Source organism: Betta splendens, chromosome 17, assembly GCF_900634795.4.
Source record: "Betta splendens chromosome 17, fBetSpl5.4, whole genome shotgun sequence".
NCBI classification, from domain to species: domain Eukaryota; kingdom Metazoa; phylum Chordata; class Actinopteri; order Anabantiformes; family Osphronemidae; genus Betta; species Betta splendens.
The window spans coordinates 16,136,020-16,156,800 of NC_040897.2; the positions used below are offsets into that span (position 1 = coordinate 16,136,020).

General features: G+C 50.0%; 3 protein-coding genes across 3 annotated transcripts; 2 read left to right on the top strand and 1 right to left on the bottom strand.

The window, feature by feature from the left end:
- On the top strand, positions 1–1,789 carry si:ch73-170d6.2 (uncharacterized). Its single transcript, XM_029132362.3, has one exon. The coding sequence runs from the start codon at positions 16–18 to the stop codon at positions 1,684–1,686; it is 1,671 nt and encodes a 556-aa protein (XP_028988195.1). The 5' UTR covers positions 1–15; the 3' UTR covers positions 1,687–1,789.
- A 6,209-nt stretch (positions 1,790–7,998) lies between these two features.
- crfb16 (cytokine receptor family member B16) lies at positions 7,999–11,444 on the bottom strand. The gene is made up of 7 exons (XM_029131386.3): positions 11,061–11,444; positions 10,388–10,514; positions 9,434–9,624; positions 9,224–9,348; positions 8,913–9,063; positions 8,614–8,765; positions 7,999–8,461 (listed from the first exon to the last, which is right to left on the bottom strand). Exons 1-7 carry the CDS (start codon positions 11,119–11,121, stop codon positions 8,375–8,377), a joined length of 894 nt encoding a protein of 297 aa, XP_028987219.1. The 5' UTR covers positions 11,122–11,444; the 3' UTR covers positions 7,999–8,374.
- A 6,194-nt stretch (positions 11,445–17,638) lies between these two features.
- cldn15la (claudin 15-like a) lies at positions 17,639–19,902 on the top strand. Its single transcript, XM_029131402.3, has 5 exons — positions 17,639–18,042; positions 18,903–19,067; positions 19,217–19,298; positions 19,427–19,540; positions 19,626–19,902. Exons 1-5 carry the CDS (start codon positions 17,826–17,828, stop codon positions 19,699–19,701), a joined length of 654 nt encoding a protein of 217 aa, XP_028987235.1. The 5' UTR covers positions 17,639–17,825; the 3' UTR covers positions 19,702–19,902.
- The last annotated feature ends 879 nt before the right edge of the window (positions 19,903–20,781 follow it).

Genomic DNA, 20,781 nt, shown 5'->3' on the forward strand with positions numbered 1-20,781 from the left:
AAACGAACTGCAGCCATGGCAGGATTCTTCTCACGTTCAGATAGTGACAAACCTCTTTCTGATGTGGTTAAAAAAGAGAGCAAGCTATTGAAGGCTGATAAAGGGCCTTTGGATGTTTATGCAGTTAAATTACAAAAGAAAGAAATGAATGTAAATGGGTGCAAGAGTTTCAGTTTTGGGAAAAACTCCACTAAACTAAATCGCACCATCATGGTTCTTGGAGCAACTGGTGCTGGGAAGTCGACGCTCATCAATGGGATGATCAACTACATTCTGGGCGTTAAATGGGGGGATTCGTATCGGTTTAAGTTAGTGGATGAGGGTCAGTCAAAGTCACAGTCTGAAAGTCAGACATCTGAAGTCACTGTGTACAAACTCAACCATCGGGAAGGATTTCAAATCCCCTTCTCTCTGACCATCATTGACACTCCAGGCTTTGGAGACACCAGAGGAATAGACAGAGACAGGATGATTGTAGAACAGCTACGTAGTCTGTTCTCTGCTGAACACGGTGTCAGTGAAATCGATGCTGTGTGTTTTGTAGCTCAGGCCTCATTAGCTCGACTCACACCATCACAGAAGTATGTGTTTGACTCTGTTCTGTCAATATTTGGTAAAGACATCGCGGAGAACATCAGGGTTCTGGTGACGTTCTGTGACGGCCAGTGTCCACCGGTTCTAGAGGCGATCAATGCTGCAGACGTCCCATGTCCTAAAGCTAGAAACGGACTGCCGGAACACTTCAAATTTAACAATTCAGCTTTGTTCGCTGACAACAAATCTGAAGGTGGCGATGAGGATGATGAGGAAAACTTTGATCAGATGTTTTGGAACATGGGAACAAAAAGCATGAAGAGGTTCTTTGGTGCCTTAAATCACATAGAAACTAAAAGCCTGAAACTGACACAGGAGGTTCTCAGAGAAAGAAAGCAGCTGGAGAATTCAGTAGAAAACCTACAGATGCAGGTTAAAGTTGGATTAGCAAAGCTCGAGGAGATAAAAGAGACATCTAATAAACTCAAGGAGCACGAAGCAGAGATCAGCAGAAATGAGAACTTTGAGTTTTATGTCACTGTTAAGAAGCCAGTTCAAGTGGACATTTCTGGTACTGGGTGGTACATCACTAACTGTCAGACGTGTCACCACACCTGTCATGATAACTGTGCCTATGCAGATGATAAGGATAAAGTTAACTGTTGTGCAATGGGACGAGGTGGAAACTGCACCGTGTGTCCAGGTAAATGTCACTGGAGCATTCATTTTAATCAGAAATACAAATGGGATTATAAGGAGGTTAAAGAAAAGCGAACAGTGAAAGATCTGAAAGATAAGTACCTACAGGCCACAGAGGAGAAGAAACCAGTTGAGGCTCTGATTGATCGACTGAAGGCTGAGTATGATGAGGTGCAGCTTGAGGTGGTGAAGCTGATGGAGGAGTCTGGTCGGTGTCTGAACAGACTTGGGGAGATAGCCCTGAAGCCAAACCCTCTCTCCACTCCTGAGTACATCGACATGCTCATTGAGGGGGAGAAATCTGAGGCCAAGCCAGGCTGGAAGCAACGCGTTCAGTCCCTGATAGCCATGAGAGAAAGAGCAGAATACATGGCTAAAGTGGAGAAAGGAGAGAAACTCCTTCGCCGGCAAGAATCTCAAATCCAGGATGTAGCAGAGACAACTCAGAACTAAGCTGTTGTCTCTCTGCCTGTTGAGATGTACCAAAGATGTTTAACAGATCAATATGGAGACAAGACATCCCTGAATCATTGTATTGTACAAAATACAACTTTCTGTTTTCATAGACTCACAAATCGGAGCTACTGGCTACATTATACAGCCTTGTTTTTTAACTCAATCAATGTTATGATAAATTGTAAAGGACTATGATCTGCTTTAGCTGTTAGTGATGATTAATTTAATTAACAAATGTAATGAATGTAAATTCTATTGTACTGAAATGTTCTGTGCAGCAATAAGTTAACTCTCATAGAAAAACTATGTAATAAATTCAAGATAATTCACTCAAAATCAGTTAATGTGTCATAGAATTTATTGTGCATTGATGTTAGTGTATTGTAGCACTATTTCACTGACCAAGCTGGGACAACAAGATGAACCAGAGTCACTGGTTTTAGATGAGGTTGTGAAGACTTTATGAAAACATTCGAACTTGGTAATGTTTACACTTTATCCACAGGGCGGAAGCATGGCATTGCAGCAGCCAGTTAGTTTATGGTAAACCTTAATGCTACAAAAATTACAAACCCATTTCAAAGCAAAGTTACTTTACAGCCTCCACGTCGTCCGGTTACTCTGTATTTACTCATGTCTTCACTTCACTAGTTTGAGTTGGAACAACGAGTTGCGGTCTTCATTTCTCCCTGTGTGGGGGTTGGGTTCCCTGCTCGGCTGCACAGTATGTGGTTTAGTTTGAGTGGAAGACCACATGGGGTGAGCATGAACATGCTTGAGTGACAGTGGAGGAAAGGTGGCTCTGGCTGTGCTGCTTGTAAGGCCCTTGGGTCTGGCTCGGAGGTGCTGCAGGCCCTGCCTGGGGCCCCGCACAGGGGTTTCTCCCGGTGGACTACCTACTGTACAGACTGTGGGTCCTCGCGCTCCATTCTCTCGGGCTGACCCTTCCACTGGGGGGAGTGTTTACCTCTGACTCTCCTAGGGTGGACAACGTTGGCCCAACAGTGGTCCGTTCTGACCTTGGGTGCTGTCTCTGTGGCTGCTGCAGCTCTGTCTGGGAGGATCTATATTGTAATGTTTCACTGGACACAATGAGGACAGCAGAAGTGTCATAGAATGTCCGCTTTAATAAAACAACAAAAACTCTCTTTTTCCGTGCCACCTTCAACCTCTCGAGCACCTACTTCCCGTAACACACCTGGCCCAGCCCTTAAAGGAGAACACACATACCAAACTGTTTACAAGCATACAGTAGCAAATGCAGGATCACTACAATATGGATGACTCGTGTCATGACACCTGCCCTCCTGGAACTGAAGGTGCGTGGGCTCCCTGGCTACTGGGTTTCTTCCCTCCGCTCGTTTGCCTATTTTTATGGTGGCCGGGCCCCTCCCATCACCCTGGTTTTCACAGGTGGCATTATTCATGCCTGTCTCCCCCTTTTGGTGAATAATGTTATGTTACTGTTACGAACTACCCACAGACTGGTTCCTAACTGGCGAGATTTGATAAGACAGGTGAGGGGTAGAACCCAAATGCAACGACCCACAAGTCAGCACGGAGATTAACAGTTAATTTATTCAATGTAAAACACAAAACATAAAATCACTGCTCGGCAGGTAAACCAAATAATACTACTCACTAAACTAACTGTTCTACAGGCTACTAAATTAAACCAAACTAAACACAAACACACAATAAGTATAACCCTGGCACAGGACGGAAGATAGGACATTAACGACAACACGAAACTCCGCGTCTTCAAAATTCTCCTCCGATTAAAACTCACAGTAACGGCTGTGCTTATGGCTTAACACATTCATGGCCTCCTCCGACTCTGACTTGATCCATTCACACACTCCAGCAACAATATTGTTGCTAGCAATTTTGCAGCCTGTAGTGATTGGCGCCATCTACCCGGGACTTGGAAGATAAGGTGAAATGTTTCAAACATTTCTTACTTGTTCCGGAGGGCTGCCCTTCTGACTGTCTATTTGTCCCATATGCTTTACTAACGCAGGGGCTTCGATGAGGGCACGACTCTTGTTTGGCTTGTGACACGACTATGTCTCAGACCATGTTTTTAGTGGCCTAATGCTTTTGGTGGCCCTCTGTGAGGGTGAGCAGATGTCACAGCCTGCAGGGTAAGTGCCAGGACCCCCCACCTGAGCGTCTGCTGTGCCCTCTGCCGGTACTGTCCCTGGTCACACATATTGCTCATTCACTCATCCAGGACTCGACTGTCGCACTGGACAAGTTTCATCTACTGCATGTGGACAGAACGGATGACAGCGGTAAGAGGAAGGGAGGGGCGCCCCGGCTGTGAACATGTAAACCACATCCACAACATCGCACATCATACAAAAGCTTTAACAGAGACATTGAGCTGCTAGCGGTGGGCATGAGGCCATACTACCTGCCAGGGGAGTTCAAACGCGTTTTTATAATTGCTGTGTACGTCCCACCCTCCGCTAACGCTGACACAGCATCGGCCCGACCTCATCCCCTGGCACCACACCGGCATGCAGCACAAGGCCAGCAATTGGTGGGGGTCAGCAGAAAAGAGACCACCTAGGCAGACCATCAACGTACCCCGGGCGGAAAACCGGACCCCCCACACTCCAACCGCACCGCACGCATACAAACTCACACAAACACAGACGCATACACCCACCCACGCATACAACACACACCATCACATGTGTGTTGTTGCCTGTTCAAGGTTGCCGTTCGCCTGTGGTATTCCAAGGTACTTGTAATTGTCCTCAATGTCTGCTATTGTTCCTTCTGGGAGTGAGACCCCTTCTGTGTGGATTACCTTGCCTCTCTTTGTCACCATCCTCCCACATTTCTCGAGCCCGAATGACATCCCGATTCCCGAGCTGTAGATCCTGGTGGTGTGGATCAGCGAGTCGATGTCTCGCTCACTCTTGGCGTACAGCTTGATGTCATCCATGTAGAGGAGGTGACTTATGGTGGCCCCATTCCGGAGTCGGTATCCAGAGCCAGTCTTGTTTATTATTTGGCTGAGGGGGTTCAGACCTATGCAGAACAGCAGTGGGGACAGTGCATCTCCTTGGTATATGCCACATTTGATGGATACTTGGGCAAGTGGCTTCTCATTGGCTTCAAGGGTGGTTCTCCACAACCTCATCGAGTTTTCAATGAAGGCCCTTAGAGTTCTATTGATGTTGTACAGCTCCAAGCATTCAGTGATCCATGTGTGTGGCATTGAGTCATAGGCTTTCTTGTAGTCGATCCAGGCTGTGCACAGGTTGGTGTGTCGCATTCTGCAGTCTTGGGCGACTGTTCTGTCTACCAGGAGTTGGTGTTTGGCTCCTCTGGTATCCTTACCAATGCCCTTCTGTGCTTCGCTCATGTATTGACCCATGTGCCTACCTATCTTACCTGCGATGATGCCTGACATGAGCTTCCATGTTGTGGAGAGACAGGTTATTGGCCGGTAGTTGGATGGGACTGTACCCTTTGAGGGATCCTTCATTATCAGGATCGTTCGCCTTCGGTTAGCCATTCGGGGTGAGTCCCATCCCTTAGCAGCTGGTTCATTTGTGCTGCCAGGCGCTCATGGATTGCAGTGAGCTTCTTTAGCCAGTAGGCGTGGATCATGTCAGGGCCAGGTGCTGTCCAGTTTTTCATACCTGAGACTCTTTGTTGGATGTCTGCCACTGTGATAGTCACTGGGTTCTGTTCAGGGAGGTTGCTGTGGTCTTCCCTCAGATCCACCAGCCACTGCGCATCGTTGTTGTGTGATGCCTCCCTCTCCCATATCCTTTTCCCCCCCATATATATATGAGAGAGAGAGAGAGAGAGAGAGAGAAAGAGAGAACAGAAATGAGCGTCTTAAATGTGAAGTAGTTTAAAACTGAACTTAAAGCTATTTATGTCAAGCAAGTAGAAAATTACAGCTGTTATAAATACAATGCTCTTTAGTCAAACATTCAGTCAACATCCACATAGATATTTTATTTGTTTTAATTATACTGTATTGTATGTATTACTGTATTGTAATGTTTAGCTCTAAATTTACTGGCATTTTTTGACAACTGATAAAGACCAAAAGCTTCCTCAGTCTGAGGGAAGTTCCATATTATCCTCCAGTTTGGCTTCACTTCACACTTGCAAAGAACTGGCTCGTTACGTGAACAAAAGACACAAAAGTGAGTAGGTATGATGAACCCTCCCCCAAGAAGGACACCAGACTGAAAGAGTTGACATGACTCAACTTCCACACAACTTCACCTGAGCCATGAAAACCAGATATAGTTGTAAACTGCTTAAAAAGAAAATTCTTCATGGATCCATAACTTTAAAGGTTCCACTCAAATCAAGGCTCTGTTAACATAATGCTGTATGAAGGAATTTAGTTACTGTCCATACAGTAGGTCTCCCTCAGAGGACCAACAGCCTGGTGGTTAAGGCACAGAAGCTCCCAGCTAGAGACTCCTGGTGTAAACTTGCCTCTGGTGTCTTTTGTTTACCGCACAAATTCAAGTGACACAATACAGAGATCTGCATCCATATGTGTTATGAGTTATGCCAGCTGATATTCTTTCAGTTCTGTGTCATTTCAGTCACCTTTTACTGCCAAATGTCACCGCAATCGGCTGATTGTGACTGCTCAATAATTTTCAAGTAACTTACAGACTTTTCTTAAAGCAGAAACATTACCAAAAGTGCAGGAACCTTCAGTCTGAGTATAATTAGGCACTATCCTCTATTTACAGGCTTCACTTCACACCTGTAAAGAACTGGCTCATCAGTTGAACAAAGGACTGTGAGAAGCTGTGAAGACCATGTCCCCCATGAAGGACATATAATGTAGAAGCATTAGAAGAAACATTTCTGCTCTTAAAGAATTTAGTGACCCAACTTTCAGACAACTTGGTTTAGAAAATGGTCAAATGAACTGGACGTTTATAAAATCTGTAAATATCTTCCTGTTAATGTCATGTCACAGCTGTTCCCTGTCATTACCGGTCATTATCCACACCTGCAGCTCATCAGTAGTCAGTTCACCTAGTATTTAAGCACCACCTCTCACCCCGGTACCTTGCCAGATTGTTTCGTGATATCCACCACGTTCCAGCGTGCTGTATTTCGAGTCTAGCCTTGTTGTTGTGAACCTTGCTACTGACCATCGGCACCGATTCCATCTTGCCCCTGTCTGCTCGGTACGCCTTAGATCTTGATCATGTCTGGTAACGACCCTGCACGCTAGCCTGACGACGACCCTGCCTCTGACGGAACGGTACTGTAATCCTGAGCTCTTTTGGTTAACGAACCCTGCCTGTCCACGACACGGATTCTGTCTGATCCTATGTACTACTCGGTATTGCCTACCTGTGTATGACCTCATTTATGTAAATCCTCATTTACCTTTGCCAAGTGTGTCTGAGCTGTGCATTTGGGTCCAGCGTCTAGTATATCCTGACAGAACAATCCGGCCAGAATTGGACTCAGCCGGCTTTCAGGCAAAGACTCAGTTCGGGGATTTTTTTTGCTTTTGCTTTTTCTCTCAGTCACCGACCCAGCCGTGCTCCGCTCAGGTTCCAGCCCAGCCGTGTTCCGCTCAGTTTTTAGCCCTGGAGGAGGTCGTCTCAGCTTCGGTTCCTGTCGGCCTCCAGGAGGAGGTCGTCCAAGCTTCGGTTCCTGTCGGCCTCCAGGAGGAGGTCGTTCCAGCTTTGTTTCCGGTCGACCTCCAGGAGGAGGTCGTTCCAGCCCTGGTTCCGGTCGGCCTCCAGGAGGAGGTCGTTCCAGCCCCGGTTCCGGTCGGCCTCCAGGAGGAGGTCGTTCCAGCCCCGGTTCCTGACGACCTCCAGGAGGAGGTTGTCCCAGCATCGGTTCCTGGTGGCCCGGCTCCGGCCAAGCCTGCATCGGTTCCTGGTGGCCTGGTTCCGGCCACGCCTGCATCGGTTCCTGGTGACCCGGTTCCGGCCATGTTCGTCTCAGCTCCTGGTGACCCGGCGTCAGCTGCGTCCATCCAGGTCCTTCGTCTGGTCCCGTCTCCACGACGTTTTCCGGTCTTTTGGTTAACAAACCCTGCCTGTCCATGACACAGATTCTGTCTGATCCTATGTACTACTCGGTATTGCCTACCTGTGTATGACCCTACATGATCTGAACTTTGTCTCTGGGAATAAATCCTCATTTACCTTCGCCAAGTGTGTCTGAGCTGTGCATGTGGGTCCAGCGTCTAGTATATCCTGACAGTTTGCCTATTCTTATTTTTATTGAACAAAACAGGAAGTGCCTGCAAAATAAAGGTTTGGAGGTTCTGGACTTAGGTCCTAAGCTTGTCATATGTGAATTTAATTTAACAGTACTTCACAAAATATAACACAGACTTACTGTAGATCTAGAATTACAGAACAAAATTATAAAACAAACAAGAAACACAAAATCTTTGGTGACATCCTTTGAAGCTCTCAGACATTTTGTGGGACAAATTCCTTCATTTTACACTAACGAACTGAAAAACTCTGTCTCCTGATGAGGTCAAGGATTTATTTCAAGTTCAGAGTTGGACTCTTGGCATTTGGTTTCTTCGGGCTTGATTGTGACAGTGGCTCAAGTTGTTTGCTTTGGTTTGACTTCATCACCAGCTTATGGTAAACATCCATGTATCCATATAGTAGCTCCATGAGCCAGTTGGATCAACCCGTGGTCAGTCCTTATTGCTCGGCACCAAGTGGACCCGATCACAAAGTTCTGTTTCCTCAGGTCTCATCCGGATTTGAACGTCCTCAATATGCTGCAGAAAACACACAAGAAGCTTCAGACTGGATTCACCAGGAAACAGACTGATTTACATTAAGCATGAAGGTTCCATCAGACTAAAGAACCAGTTCAGCACGGTTTCATTCTTCTAGTTCTGATTTCATCATTTTAATAACTGAGTCTGACCAGTGACTGGGGCAGTGGCTCCTTGGTAAAATACGCCCGGCAGTGATGTGGTTGACAGTGGACGATGGACCAGAACACGACGAACAGGAGCCCCGACATGATGATGACGGTTCCAGTCACTGTGGTCGGAGTTTTCCACTGAGCGTCTTTGGCTGAAGGTCAATTAAACAATCAAGATACAAACAGCAGCAGCAACATCTGTCTGGACTGTGTGTGTGTGTGTGTGTGTGTGTGTGTGTGTGTGTGTGTGTGTGTGTGTGTGTGTGTGTGTGTGTGTGTGTGTGTGTGTGTGTCTGTACCTAGGATGGTAACACATTGAGCTTCGGTGCTGCTGAGAACCCTTTGGATCAGAACAACCTGGGCCATGACACAGTACTTGGCTCCTTCCTGCAGACCAGGAACCTGTAGCTGAACTGGAACCGAGTAGACGGACTCCTGGAAGACAGGCAGCTGAAAATACACATACAGTGTCACTGGACCAGGTTCACAAATATAAGTGTTGTTTAACAAAGACAAACAGGGGTCTACATTTATTAAGGGAAGTTACAGTTACACCTCTCACACATCACAGACCCAGGTTCTGATCCAATGACATGAGGACGGCACTGACCTGCTGCTTGTCGTCTTTCTTCCACACAGTCACTTTTGCTGCAGCAGCGACAGGAAGCTCGTAGAATGAGACCTGGAGACCCGTCCCCATCGCTTCCACCTTCATGTTTGGCACCATCAGGACGGCTGCACAGGGTCCAACCATGCGTTCATGATGTAAACAGTACAAACCTCTGGGCTCAGTCAGTGCTGTGTCTACGTGTGATCTTACTGTGTCGCCGGTTGAATGTTGGGCTCAGCTTGGACCAGGCCGAGGCCTCAGAACCACACTGAGCTCTGACCCGGATGTTGTAGTCGGAGTCGGAGCCCAGGTCAAAGGTCAGGTCACAGTGAGTGCGAGGGACCCGCTGGCAGTCGGAGGAGTCCACCCAGCTGCCGTTCAGAACCATCAGCTCAAATTCCCTGAAGGACACAAGCACAAGAGGAGGCGGTGGTTGGTTCTGAGGCCTCACATTCCTGGTTCAGCGTTTTGGTTTCTGTTCACTGTGTTTACTGTGATTCAGCCCTTCACTCTGTGAACGGTGCAGCAAACCTGCTGGGTGACATGTGACATCAACCTTATTGTTCGTGCGGCCTCAGTTTCTACAGCAGGTTCTACAGACCTAGATTAGATACACCTCAGTGTAAATAAATGGGTGTTTGTAGCTGTAGTTTGTAGCAAAGAATCAGAACATCAGCTGGAAGACCTGACTTCAAGTCCAAATACACACTTACATAAGAAAGGTCTCTGAACTTTATCTGTCTTTATATTTAGTTGAAGGCGTTAAGGCCACAAAAATGTTCATGAGAGTTAATTAAATGTCTTTTGATTGACAGCTCCTTTGACACAAGTGAAAATAGAGAAGCTTTTATTGAGAAAAGGGGCGTGGCCTGGATAATTGCTCCCCTTCAGCTGCATCGTTCTATACTTCAACCGGTCTTTCAACATTACAGTTAATTAGGAATTGTTTTGTAACAATACCTGTGAGTCATAATAATTAAACTCAGCTTTGTAGCTTTGCTGTTTATTACCAGGCCCAGTTCACAGAATCGAGGTCATTCCAGCCCCCGAGTGTGAGCTGGATCAGCGTGTCCTCATCATGTTTGTAGAACCTCCTTTCTGTTTCAGCTGTGCTCTGTGTCTGAGCACTGACGTAACAGTGATGGGTCCTGGTGCAGTACTCACCCCTGGAACTGGACGGAGTACAGGATCGTAGTGTTGCAGGGCGTCTCTGGGGGGATCCATGTCAGTGTGTGAGTCCTGTCCACGGACGTCATGGTGACGGAGCCCGGAGCCGCTAACGTCCACACATCTGCAACCACAGGTTCTCATGTTAAAGAGATGTTGCAAACATCCTCTACAGCCTCTAGTGAAGAAGTGATTTTATAGGTTATTGGATTTTTGCAGCCAGGCTCCATCTCATCTGTTTAAATAAAGGTCAACGGGCCTCTGCTCCATTAGGACAAAGGAGCTCCTCTTCTTTATTAGTCACCATGAACCCCCTGCACACGTTGGTGATTTTATCATTCACTGCGTTCTTTAAATAACCTGACTCCACATACAATAGCAGCAGGAGGAACTGGCTGGAGCTCGTGTCTCTCTGGTTTATTCTAGTTCCTGTTTCGTTAGCTGGTGGCTCTTGTTGTTGTTTTTAAGGTAACAGACATCTGTGAAGCTGATAAGAGCTAAAGATCTGACTCATTCTAAAGGATTGAGTTTTTTTTACTTCAGTTAAACCAATTTATTATTATTAATAAGGATTCAACTCCTTATATATTTATATTTATTCAAATAACTAATCTGTGATGACTTTAGCAGTTTATAGTTTTTCAGTGCCGCTGAAAGAAGAAGAGCTCACCGTTTATCGAGTCCAGCAGAACCATCATGATGAGGCAAGCTGGAGTCTGCCACAGGGTCATGACCACAGAGTTGATCCATACACAGAGCAGCAGGTCAGAACCCCCTTCACCATGTGTACGTACACCCCAGACTAGACAGAAGCTCCTCACCCAGGAGATGAACAAACGGCTTCAAGATGGTTGGAACATCATAGTAAGTCCTCACAGTCCTCCAGAAACCCATTCATTCTCCGATCCTCCACGTCCAAGCAGCTTCAGAGCTGAAACCAGGATCCATGTGAGCTGTGATGTGTCTGGAGGCAGAATGAAGTCAGGTCTGTCAAGATGCTGCCGCTGCTGGATTCTTAGTTGTGGAGCCGGTCCGACTCGTCAGCTCCCTCAGGACGTCAGGTGCCAACAGTTAAGCAGAAGATTGTTTACAGCTCGTCAGGGTTCAGTGATTGGGAGGAGTTAGTTTAACCTTTTAACAAACACCACAGATGAGTTAACAAACTGATGTGGTTCACAGAACAGCTACTGGTTCTGGTCAGCATCATGTTCTGACTAAATGATACTGAGCTAAAGCAGCAAACCAGGGACTCATGACTGTGTCCTGCAGGTTGCGCTTCATTTAGGAGCCATTGAGGAGCAACGCGAACACACGACTGTTTGATGAACATCAGTCACATGGCAGCAGGCAACGCTGAGGTCGAGGCTGAGGCTGAGGCTGAGGCTGAGGCTGAGGCCGAGGTCGAGGCCGAGGTCGAGGTCGAGGCTGAGGTCGAGGCCGAGGTCGAGGCCGAGGTCGGAGGTCGAGGCCGAGGTCGGGGCTGAGGTCGAGGCCGAGGTCGAGGCTGAGGTCGAGGCCGAGGTCGGAGGTCAACAAAGTTTTTAAGACCTTCTGCGACTTGCTGATCACGCCGTTCAATGGTTCATTATCAGTGTTTATCAGCCCATACGTATGGGCCGGTAGGTACCAACCTACTGACAGCGGTGTGTAGGTGCAGTAGGTCATCGTCATTGATTCGTAAGGCAGATCACGGCTTGGATGATCAAACCAAATGAAGCAGTAGGGGCGCTGTTGAGCGGATGTTGTCAGACGGGAGGATCGACTGTTTTTGATTTTGATTATATTAGCGAGCATAACTTAGCAACTAGCTAGCTGTACTGTGTCACCTGCCCCTAACCTTAACCGCAATAACGCCGAAGCTGCTGAACATAGCAACTTAGCGAGTAGGTAGAGCAGGCACCTACTGGCCATTCTGTATGGGCTGATAAGTACTGATCGGCCCATATGTTAACGCTGGTAACATCTAAAGCAGGTTAGTTAGAAAACAAAAAAAAGAAAAAAAAGTTAGAAAAGAGAACAGTGTGTTTAGATTGAACTGTTTCTGTTTCAGTCACACGGTTCAAAACAAGAAGAGAAGCTGTAGCTTCAGACTTTGGACTTTCATGGGCAGTAAACTTTAACTGTCATCAGCCATAAAACTATAAACCACAGAGCAACTCCGTCCAAAACCAGCCTTGATTCTGCAGCAGCACTTCATTTTCATTCATTCATTTACTTGTTTCTGACTCATGAGCTGTTTAAGCGTCTTCCAGCTCTGCCTGTCACATATATATACAGGTTTGTGGGTTGGTGCCATTTAAACCTGCTGCATCTCTGTCACAGGTTTCACATTGACTAGTATCATCAGGGTGAGGCCCAGCAGGCCTAATTACCTGAGGCAGGATGTTTGCTGTGCTGCAGCACAAGACTTCACTATCAGTGAAACAGAAACTGCTGGAAGTCCAAGAGTCAGAGGTTTGATCCTGTGAAGGTACAGATCATTTAACCTTGAGCTTATGTGAGTCACTGCTGTTCTTTGACAGTAGATACTTAAGTTTGAGGTGAATGTGGCTCAGCTACTGCACATGATAAGTACTGGTCATTTATTAGAGTCACTGATTACAGAGAATAAAAACACTAGAGGCTCAGACAGAAGAACTGAGCTGCTCATCAGTGGTGTGATGCTGATCACTGTGCTGTGTGGTGTATGTGTATATATGTACACAGTGTCCGTCAGGGAAATTGAATGTTCCCTTTGTAAATCTTAAATAAAAGAGACACAATCAGTTGAGACCTTCTTCAGGATTTTACTTGCAAGAAGTGAGCAGTTTATGTCATGTTTCACGCCATGTCCTGTTGTCTGTCATGTTTCACGCCATGTCCTGTTGTCACACTACTTCCTGTTTTATTTTGTTAACTTCCTGTTCACCCAGTCGTCACTCTCCGGTTCCCAGTATCCACACCTGTTACCAATCAGTAATCAGTACCAGTATATAGTCCCACCACTCACAGACTCCAGTTGCCAGATTGTCGAGTTTCTTGTGTCTCCTGAGTTTCGTGAGTTTCCTGAGTTTCGTTAGTTTCCTGAGGCCTTTAGTTTCCCGAGTTCCTTGAGTCTTCTTGAAGTTTCCCGTGTTTCGTGTTCCGTGTTCCTCGTGTTTTGTTCCCGTTTGCTTTGACCGTGTATCCTGCCTGATCCTCGTTTGTACCGCCGCCTGTAAAAATACCTGGACTAACTATCTGACCGTGAGTTTGCCTTATCCCTGCCTGTACTTTTGCCGTGACCACCTGTGTACGAACCCTGCCTGAATATCGGACTGGAGATTGCCTGCTCCCCTTTGTACTTATTGCTGAGTCTTTTTGTGTGTGACCTGGACCGTCTGACCCTGCCTTGCTAAATAAACCTGTGTTTTACTATCATCGCGCCTCTGTGCTGTGCATGTGGGTCCGCCGCCTGCCCGAGTCTGACAGAACAATCTGGCCAAACTTGGACCCAGCCAGCACTCAGCCTCCGGTCAGGTCAGTGACTGTTTTTCCTTGCTTTTTTTTTTTAACGGCGAGAATTATTCACCCGAGGGAGTATGGAGTTCACCTGCGCCGAGTTACCTAGCAATCTACAGACTTATTTTAAAATCCTCGCGGAGGATTACCGACGAGCGCGTAACCCGGAAAACCAGCGCAGCGCCGTGGAGGTGGCGATATTGACTTTGGAGGACGAGGACAGCGTGTTAGAGCGCTCCAGTGTTCGTCGCCTCTATGAGCGATTGTGCGCAAGGTTCAATGAGCTAAGCGACGCGCTCCGCACCACACCAGCGCCGGTCGCACCGCCGATGGTTTCGGTTTCCTCCTCCCAGCCCCGTCGGACCATCGTGTCTGCACCAACCTGCCCAGCTCCATGTTTGTTCCGCTGGGAGGATTTCCTGCACTCATGCGGTCCCCCGTCTCCAGTCCAGCCGCGCGCTGTTCAGTCTCCAGCCCAGCCGCGCGCTGTTCAGTCTCCGGCCCAGCCGCGCGCTGTTCAGTCTCCGGCCCAGCCGCGCGCTGTTCAGTCTCCGGCCCAGCCGCGCGCTGTTCAGTCTCCGGTCCAGCCGCGCGCTGTTCAGTCTCCGGTCCAGCCGCGAGCTGTTCAGTCTCCGGTCCAGCCGCGAGCTGTTCAGTCTCCGGTCAAGACGCGAGCTGTTCAGTCTCCAGCTCAGTCGTGTTTTGCCCAGTCTCCAGCTCAGTCGTGTTTTGCCCAGTCTCCAGCTCAGTCGTGTTTTGCCCAGTCCCCAGTTCAGCTGTGTTTTGCCCAGTCTCCAGCTCAGTCGTGTTTTGCCCAGTCTCCAGCTCAGTCGTGTTTTGCCCAGTCTCCAGCTCAGTCGTGTTTTGCCCAGTCTCCAGCTCAGTCGTGTTTTGCCCAGTCTCCAGCTCAGTCGTGTTTTGCCCAGTCTCCAGCTCAGCCGTGTTTTGCCCAGTCTCCAGCTCAGTCGTGTTTTGCCCAGTCCCCAGTTCAGCCGTGTTTTGCCCAGTCCCCAGTTCAGCCGTGTTTTGCCCAGTCCCCAGTTCAGCCGTGTTTTGCCCAGTCTCCAGTTCAGCCGTGTTTTGCCCAGTCCCCAGTTCAGCCATGCTCCGCTCAGGCTCTAGTGCAGCCCTGTCACGCTCAGGTTCCAGCCCCAGCCCAGTCCAGATCCCAGTCCAGATCCCAGTCCAGATCCCAGTCCAGTCGAGCCCAGCCCAGGTTTCAGCCCAGTCGAGCCCAGCCCAGGTTTCAGCCCAGTCGAGTCTAGTCCAGGTTTTAGCCCCGCCGAGTCACGTCCCAGTCCAGTCCGGTCACGTCCAGGCCCCAGTTGAGTCGAGTCACGTCCCAGTCCAGTCCGGTCACGCTCAGGCCTTGTTCCAGCCAGAGGGCACCGTCCGTCTGTCGAGTGTTAGCCCCACCCAATCAGGCCCGACGTCTACTCTGTCGAGCTCGGTAGCTGTAAGCAGTCATGTCGGCTCCGGAGGGGACGCCGTTCCAGTCCCTGTCGGCCATGTTGCGGCCGTTCCAGTCCCTGTCGGCCATGTTGCGGCCGTTCCAGTCCCTGTCGGCCATGTTGCGGCCGTTCCAGTCCCTGTCGGCCATGTTGCGGCCGTTCCAGTCCCTGTCGGCCATGTTGCGGCCGTTCCAGTCCCTGTTCCTGTTCCTGTCGGCCATGTTGAGGCGGTTCCTGTTCCTGTCGGCCATGTTGAGGCCGTTCCTGTTCCTGTCGGCCATGTTGAGGTCGTTCCTGTTCCTGTCGGCCATGTTGAGGCCGTCCCTGTCCCTGTCGGCCAAGTTGAGGTCGTTCCTGCCCCTGGTCCTGTCCCCGTCGGCCATGTTGAGGTCGTTCCCGCTCCCGTTCCTGTCGGCCAAGTAGAGGTCATTCCAGTTCCCGTTCCTGTCGGCCAAGTAGAGGTCGTTCCAGTTCCCGTTCCTGTCGGCCCTGTAGCGGTCGTTCCCGTTCCTGTCGGCCCGAGAGAGGTCGTTCCCGTTCCTGGCGGCCCGAGAGAGGTCGTTCCCGTTCCTGGCGGCTCGAGAGAGGTCGTTCCCGTTCCTGGCGGCCCGAGAGAGGTCGTTCCCGTTCCTGGCGGCCCGAGAGAGGTCGTTCCCGTTCCTGGCGGCCCGAGAGAGGTCGTTCCCGTTCCTGGCGGCCTGAGAGAGGTCGTTCCAGCCGCAGCTCCTGCGCACCTCCAGGAGGAGGTCGCGCCAGCCGCAGCTCCTGCGCACCTCCAGGAGGAGGTCGCGCCAGCCGCAGCTCCTGCGCACCTCCAGGAGGAGGTCGCGCCAGCTGGAGTGTCTGCCGCGGTTCCCGCCGACCTCCCAGGAGGAGGTCGCGCCAGCTGGAGTGTCTGCCGCGGTTCCCGCCGACCTCCCAGGAGGAGGTCGCGCCAGCTGGAGTGTCTGCCGCGGTTCCCGCCGACCTCCCAGGAGGAGGTCGCGCCAGCTGGAGTGTCTGCCGCGGTTCCAGTCGACCTCCAGGAGGAGGTCGCCCCCGTCGTGATTCCAGTCGACCTCCAGGAGGAGGTCGCCCCCGTCGTGATTCCAGTCGACCTCCAGGAGGAGGTCGCCCCCGTCGTGATTCCAGTCGACCTCCAGTTGGAGGTCGCCCCCGTCGTGATTCCAGTCGACCTCCAGGAGGAGGTCGCCCCCGTCGTGATTCCAGCCGACGTCCAGGAGAAGGCCGCACCTGCATCGGTTCCTGGCGGCCCGGCTCCGGCCGCACCTGCATCGGTTCCTGGCGGCCCGGCTCCAGCCGCATCTGCATCTGTTCCTCGTCGCGGTGGTCCAAGGAGGACGCCGCTGGTTCCTGTTTCTCGTCGCGGTGGTCCAAGGAGGACGCCGTTGGTTCCTGTTTCTCGTCGCGGTGGTCCAAGGAGGACGCCGCTGGTTCCTGTGTCTCGTCGCGGTGGTCCAAGGAGGACGCCGCTGGTTCCTGCCTTGTCCTTGTCTCGGCTGCCGGACTGGTGGCCTCGCCCTCATCGCGCCTCTGTGCTGTGCATGTGGGTCCGCCGCCTGCCCGAGTCTGACAGTTTACAGCAAAGGCAACAACAAGTACAGCTCAAAAATATTTCTAGCACCAATCACATCAGATAAAGATGCTACGGTGCCGCACACACAGGTCCTCCCTGTTCTCGCAGAGCAGAAGGGAGAAAACGTCAAGGCCACAGCACAGTTATAGCAAATCAGTGAAACACGTTTCAATTATAAATGCAGTATTTTTCAAGTGGGAATGAAAGAAGGATCTCATGGTCTGTCACCAGCAGGTCAGTGGGACCAGGATGACTGTTTGACAGGATCAACCTGGTATAAAGCTGAATACTACACCTGCGTGACGCAGCAGCCGTCAGCAGGTGACTCAGCAGCGGCTGCTGCCAAGAATGTGGCCTGTGTTCTCTGGCTCCGTGGGTCTGTGGTTGAAGGGAGAGGCATCGCTATGTGACCTGAAGACAACAAAGACCAAGGTTTGGATCAAAGCGGCTCCTCTGAGTTCACGCTCAGCTTCTGGTCTCCTCTGGTTCCTCCTCCACCTGTGCAGGTGATGATGGAACCAGCTGGATCCCAGGGCAGAGTTGGGCCCCGACCGTCCTACACCCTCAGACCTGCGTTTACTGCTCATACCTGAACCTGAGGTGTGGCCTGGTCACAGCTGAAGACTCATCATCATCATCATTATGACCAGTGCTGGGCGAGTGGTGACTGGGGAACTACAGGGAGTGGCTCCTGGCGCTTTATGGCCCCTGGTGCAGAGTAAAGTCCTCCTGTCTGAGTCTCAGACGCCACATTAGCGACAGAGAAGAGAAGAGCCGGATCCGAACCCTCCACCTGCTGCCTCCACCTGCTGCGCCGACCTGAGGACCAGGCCCCGTTCCCACATTCAACCTTGCCTTCGTTGCCGTCGGTTCCTCTGAGGGACCTGCAGCCGTTTCAGCCCAGGAGCTCTCTGGAAACGTTGCCATCATGTCTGCGGCCATGGAAACCACCGGCTTCGTCATGGCCATCATCAGCTGGCTGGTCACAGGAACGGCGCTGGCGAACGACCACTGGAAGATCTCCACGGTGTCGGGAAACGTCATCACCTCCCAAAGAATAACGGAGAACCTGTGGCACAGCTGCGCCGAGAACAGCGCCAGCATGGTCCAGTGCCGAGACTTCGAATCGCTGCTGGACCTTCCCTGTAAGAGCTCCGCTCCGAGTCTAAGAGTCCAGCTCTGCATTTTACACTGGTTGATTCCGCAGTGAGTCCGTAGTTTCGTGGTCTTCGTGTCCCCGCGTCTGTAGTTACATAAGACGGCTTCACTGATAACCTGAAAGTGAAGTCATCAGCGTGTTTCTTAGTTACCTTATGTCTGTTTAAGCTGTGTGGTCCAGAAACGAGGCCATTCTATCGCGTGGCTCCATTTCTGAATCAGTCGATCAAAGGTTCATTGATTTTACAATTAAAGTTTTCCCGCCAAAAGCAATTTAAGCTAAAGTGAAACCACAGCCGACTACTGATCCTAAAAGCTGTGGCAGAGGACAGTCATGTACAACCACATTGTTCTTTCTATATATAATCCTCTGACAGCATCGCGTTGACGCCATTTTGAGCAGTGACTGACGCTGAAATGGAGGGAAACACCGTCGAGCAGCCGACAGAGGAAGCTAGCGACACTTTGTCTTTACATCAGTTTACTCTGGATTCAGCTTAATTGTTCATTTGCTTTTAAGTGACTTTAACAACATTTTTATAACCATATAACTTTTTTTACTTTCACACATGAATGTTTCCACTAGTATTGGAGTGCTAGAAGCAGTTAAAGCAGTGGAGACACAGATCTCAGCTGTCGTCATGGTAACAGTCACCAGTTCAGTCTCTATCTGCCCTCAAACCCATAAACAGGCGTGACAGGGTTTTATGATCGGTCAATAAATGACTACGACGGCGCGGCTGTAAATCACACATTAGCAGGTTCCTCCTCTCCACCAGCGCTCCATGAACGGGTGAAGCCTTCAGCTGGATCAGCTGCGTAACGAGCACATGCCTCCTCTCTGCAGCTCACATCGCAGGCTGCCGCGCGCTGATGATCATCTCGCTGCTGCTCGGCTTCGCCTCCATCATCGTGTCTCTGCTGGGGCTGAAGTGCATCACCGTGGGCTCGGCCAGCGACCAGTCCAAGGCCAAGATGGCGCTGGGAGGAGGCATAGTTAGCATCCTGGCTGGTGAGCGCTACACACAGTCCGGTTCAGTGTCCGTGTGAGCAGCTCACGAGTCACAGCCTGATGCAGTTCACGCCTGTCCCGCGTTCTCCGTGTCCACGGGCATGGCACCAGGAGACCCCGCAGCGTTCTAAGTGTTCCCCTGTGTGCAGGGCTCTGCTGCCTGGTGGCCTGCTCCTGGTACGCCTACAGAGTGGTGCAGGACTTCTACAGCCCACAGTACCTGGGAATGAAGTAAGTCGAGCTGGACACAGACTGAGCCGATCCTCCTCCAGTTCTGCTGTAGAGCTTTGGTTCTATTGAAGACACGGCCGTACCTCGGGTGAGGGAACCCGTTCCTCCTGACATGTCCTCGTCTGCAGGTTCGAGCTGGGCGCCGGCCTCTACCTGGGCTGGGCCGCGGCCACGCTGGCCATTCTGGGAGGAGGGTTCCTGTGCTCCGCCGTGTCCAGAACCAAGTCCAACGCCAGTGCAGCGTGAGTGCTCAGCATGAGGTCTGATCAGTACCTTCCCATGACAGTCTTAGTGAGTCAATGATGGAACCATTCTGTTGTGTTGCAGCGCTTACTATGGAAAAGCTCCACAGAAGATCTACACGGCCAAGACCGAAACTGAAACCGCCAAGTCCTTCGTCTGAGCACGCGTTTGGGACATTTACAGGAACTGTTAAACCCTTAGAGTGAAGTTTGTGTGGGACCAGCGTCTCAAGCCTTTGTTCTTTTTATGTAGTTTTTGTTGTTTTTTAGGTGAAATTCTGAAATAAAATCTAAATCTTGGGACCAGACATTTGCTGATTGTGTTTCTGAATAAAGTTTGTATTACTTAACAAGCTGTGCTGCGTCTTTACTGTCTACACTGACAGGTGACCGGTCCTAACTCACTCTGACACTGCTGATTATGTAACAGCAGAGGACAAACATGAGAGACGGTGCTGGAGCTCAGGACATCGCTGTTTTGCTGCAGCATTGGAGTCATGGAACATACGTGTGCATGCAGCGTTACAGTAAACTGAGGCTCGATTAAGGGGAGAAGCTGCCAAACGTAAGCCTGTGTCGACTGTGACTAATCCACCACAGAGCAGTAATCCACCAGGTCCGGTACCTGCTGACGGGCAGAACTCTGGATTAGAACCGCACCGCGTCTCCGTCAAACCTGCTGCTCAGCTTTTACTGAGCTTCTCCATCACGTCTCTCATTCACCAGAGACACGAAATGGTTTAAAGTGTTTTAATGGTTCTGAAACATTAGAACTTTAGTCCACTTTATTCATCTGTCAACATAAAGACGACTCGTTCTCTTCACTCCTGACTGATCATGAAGCGGATCAGATGTTTTTGGTCATGGTTCCCTCCAACATCACACAATGTGCTGTAATTTAATGGAACAGACCTCAGTGAATGGATTCAGACGTTTAAGATCCAGACTCAGGTCTAAATAGAGGAAACAACGTGGATCTGGTGTCACATTGTGTCTCAACAGTTCATGGGATCCAACAGCTCTGATGATATGAAGACAATAAATTCTTAACTGCTGAAACATGTTGTTCTTGTGTGAAAATAACAAACACAGAGAGAGGTGCCTGTGGTGTGCAGATGCACACACACACACACACACACACACACACACACACACACACACACACACGCACACACGCGCACACACGCACACACACACACACACACACACACACACACACACACACACACACACACACACAC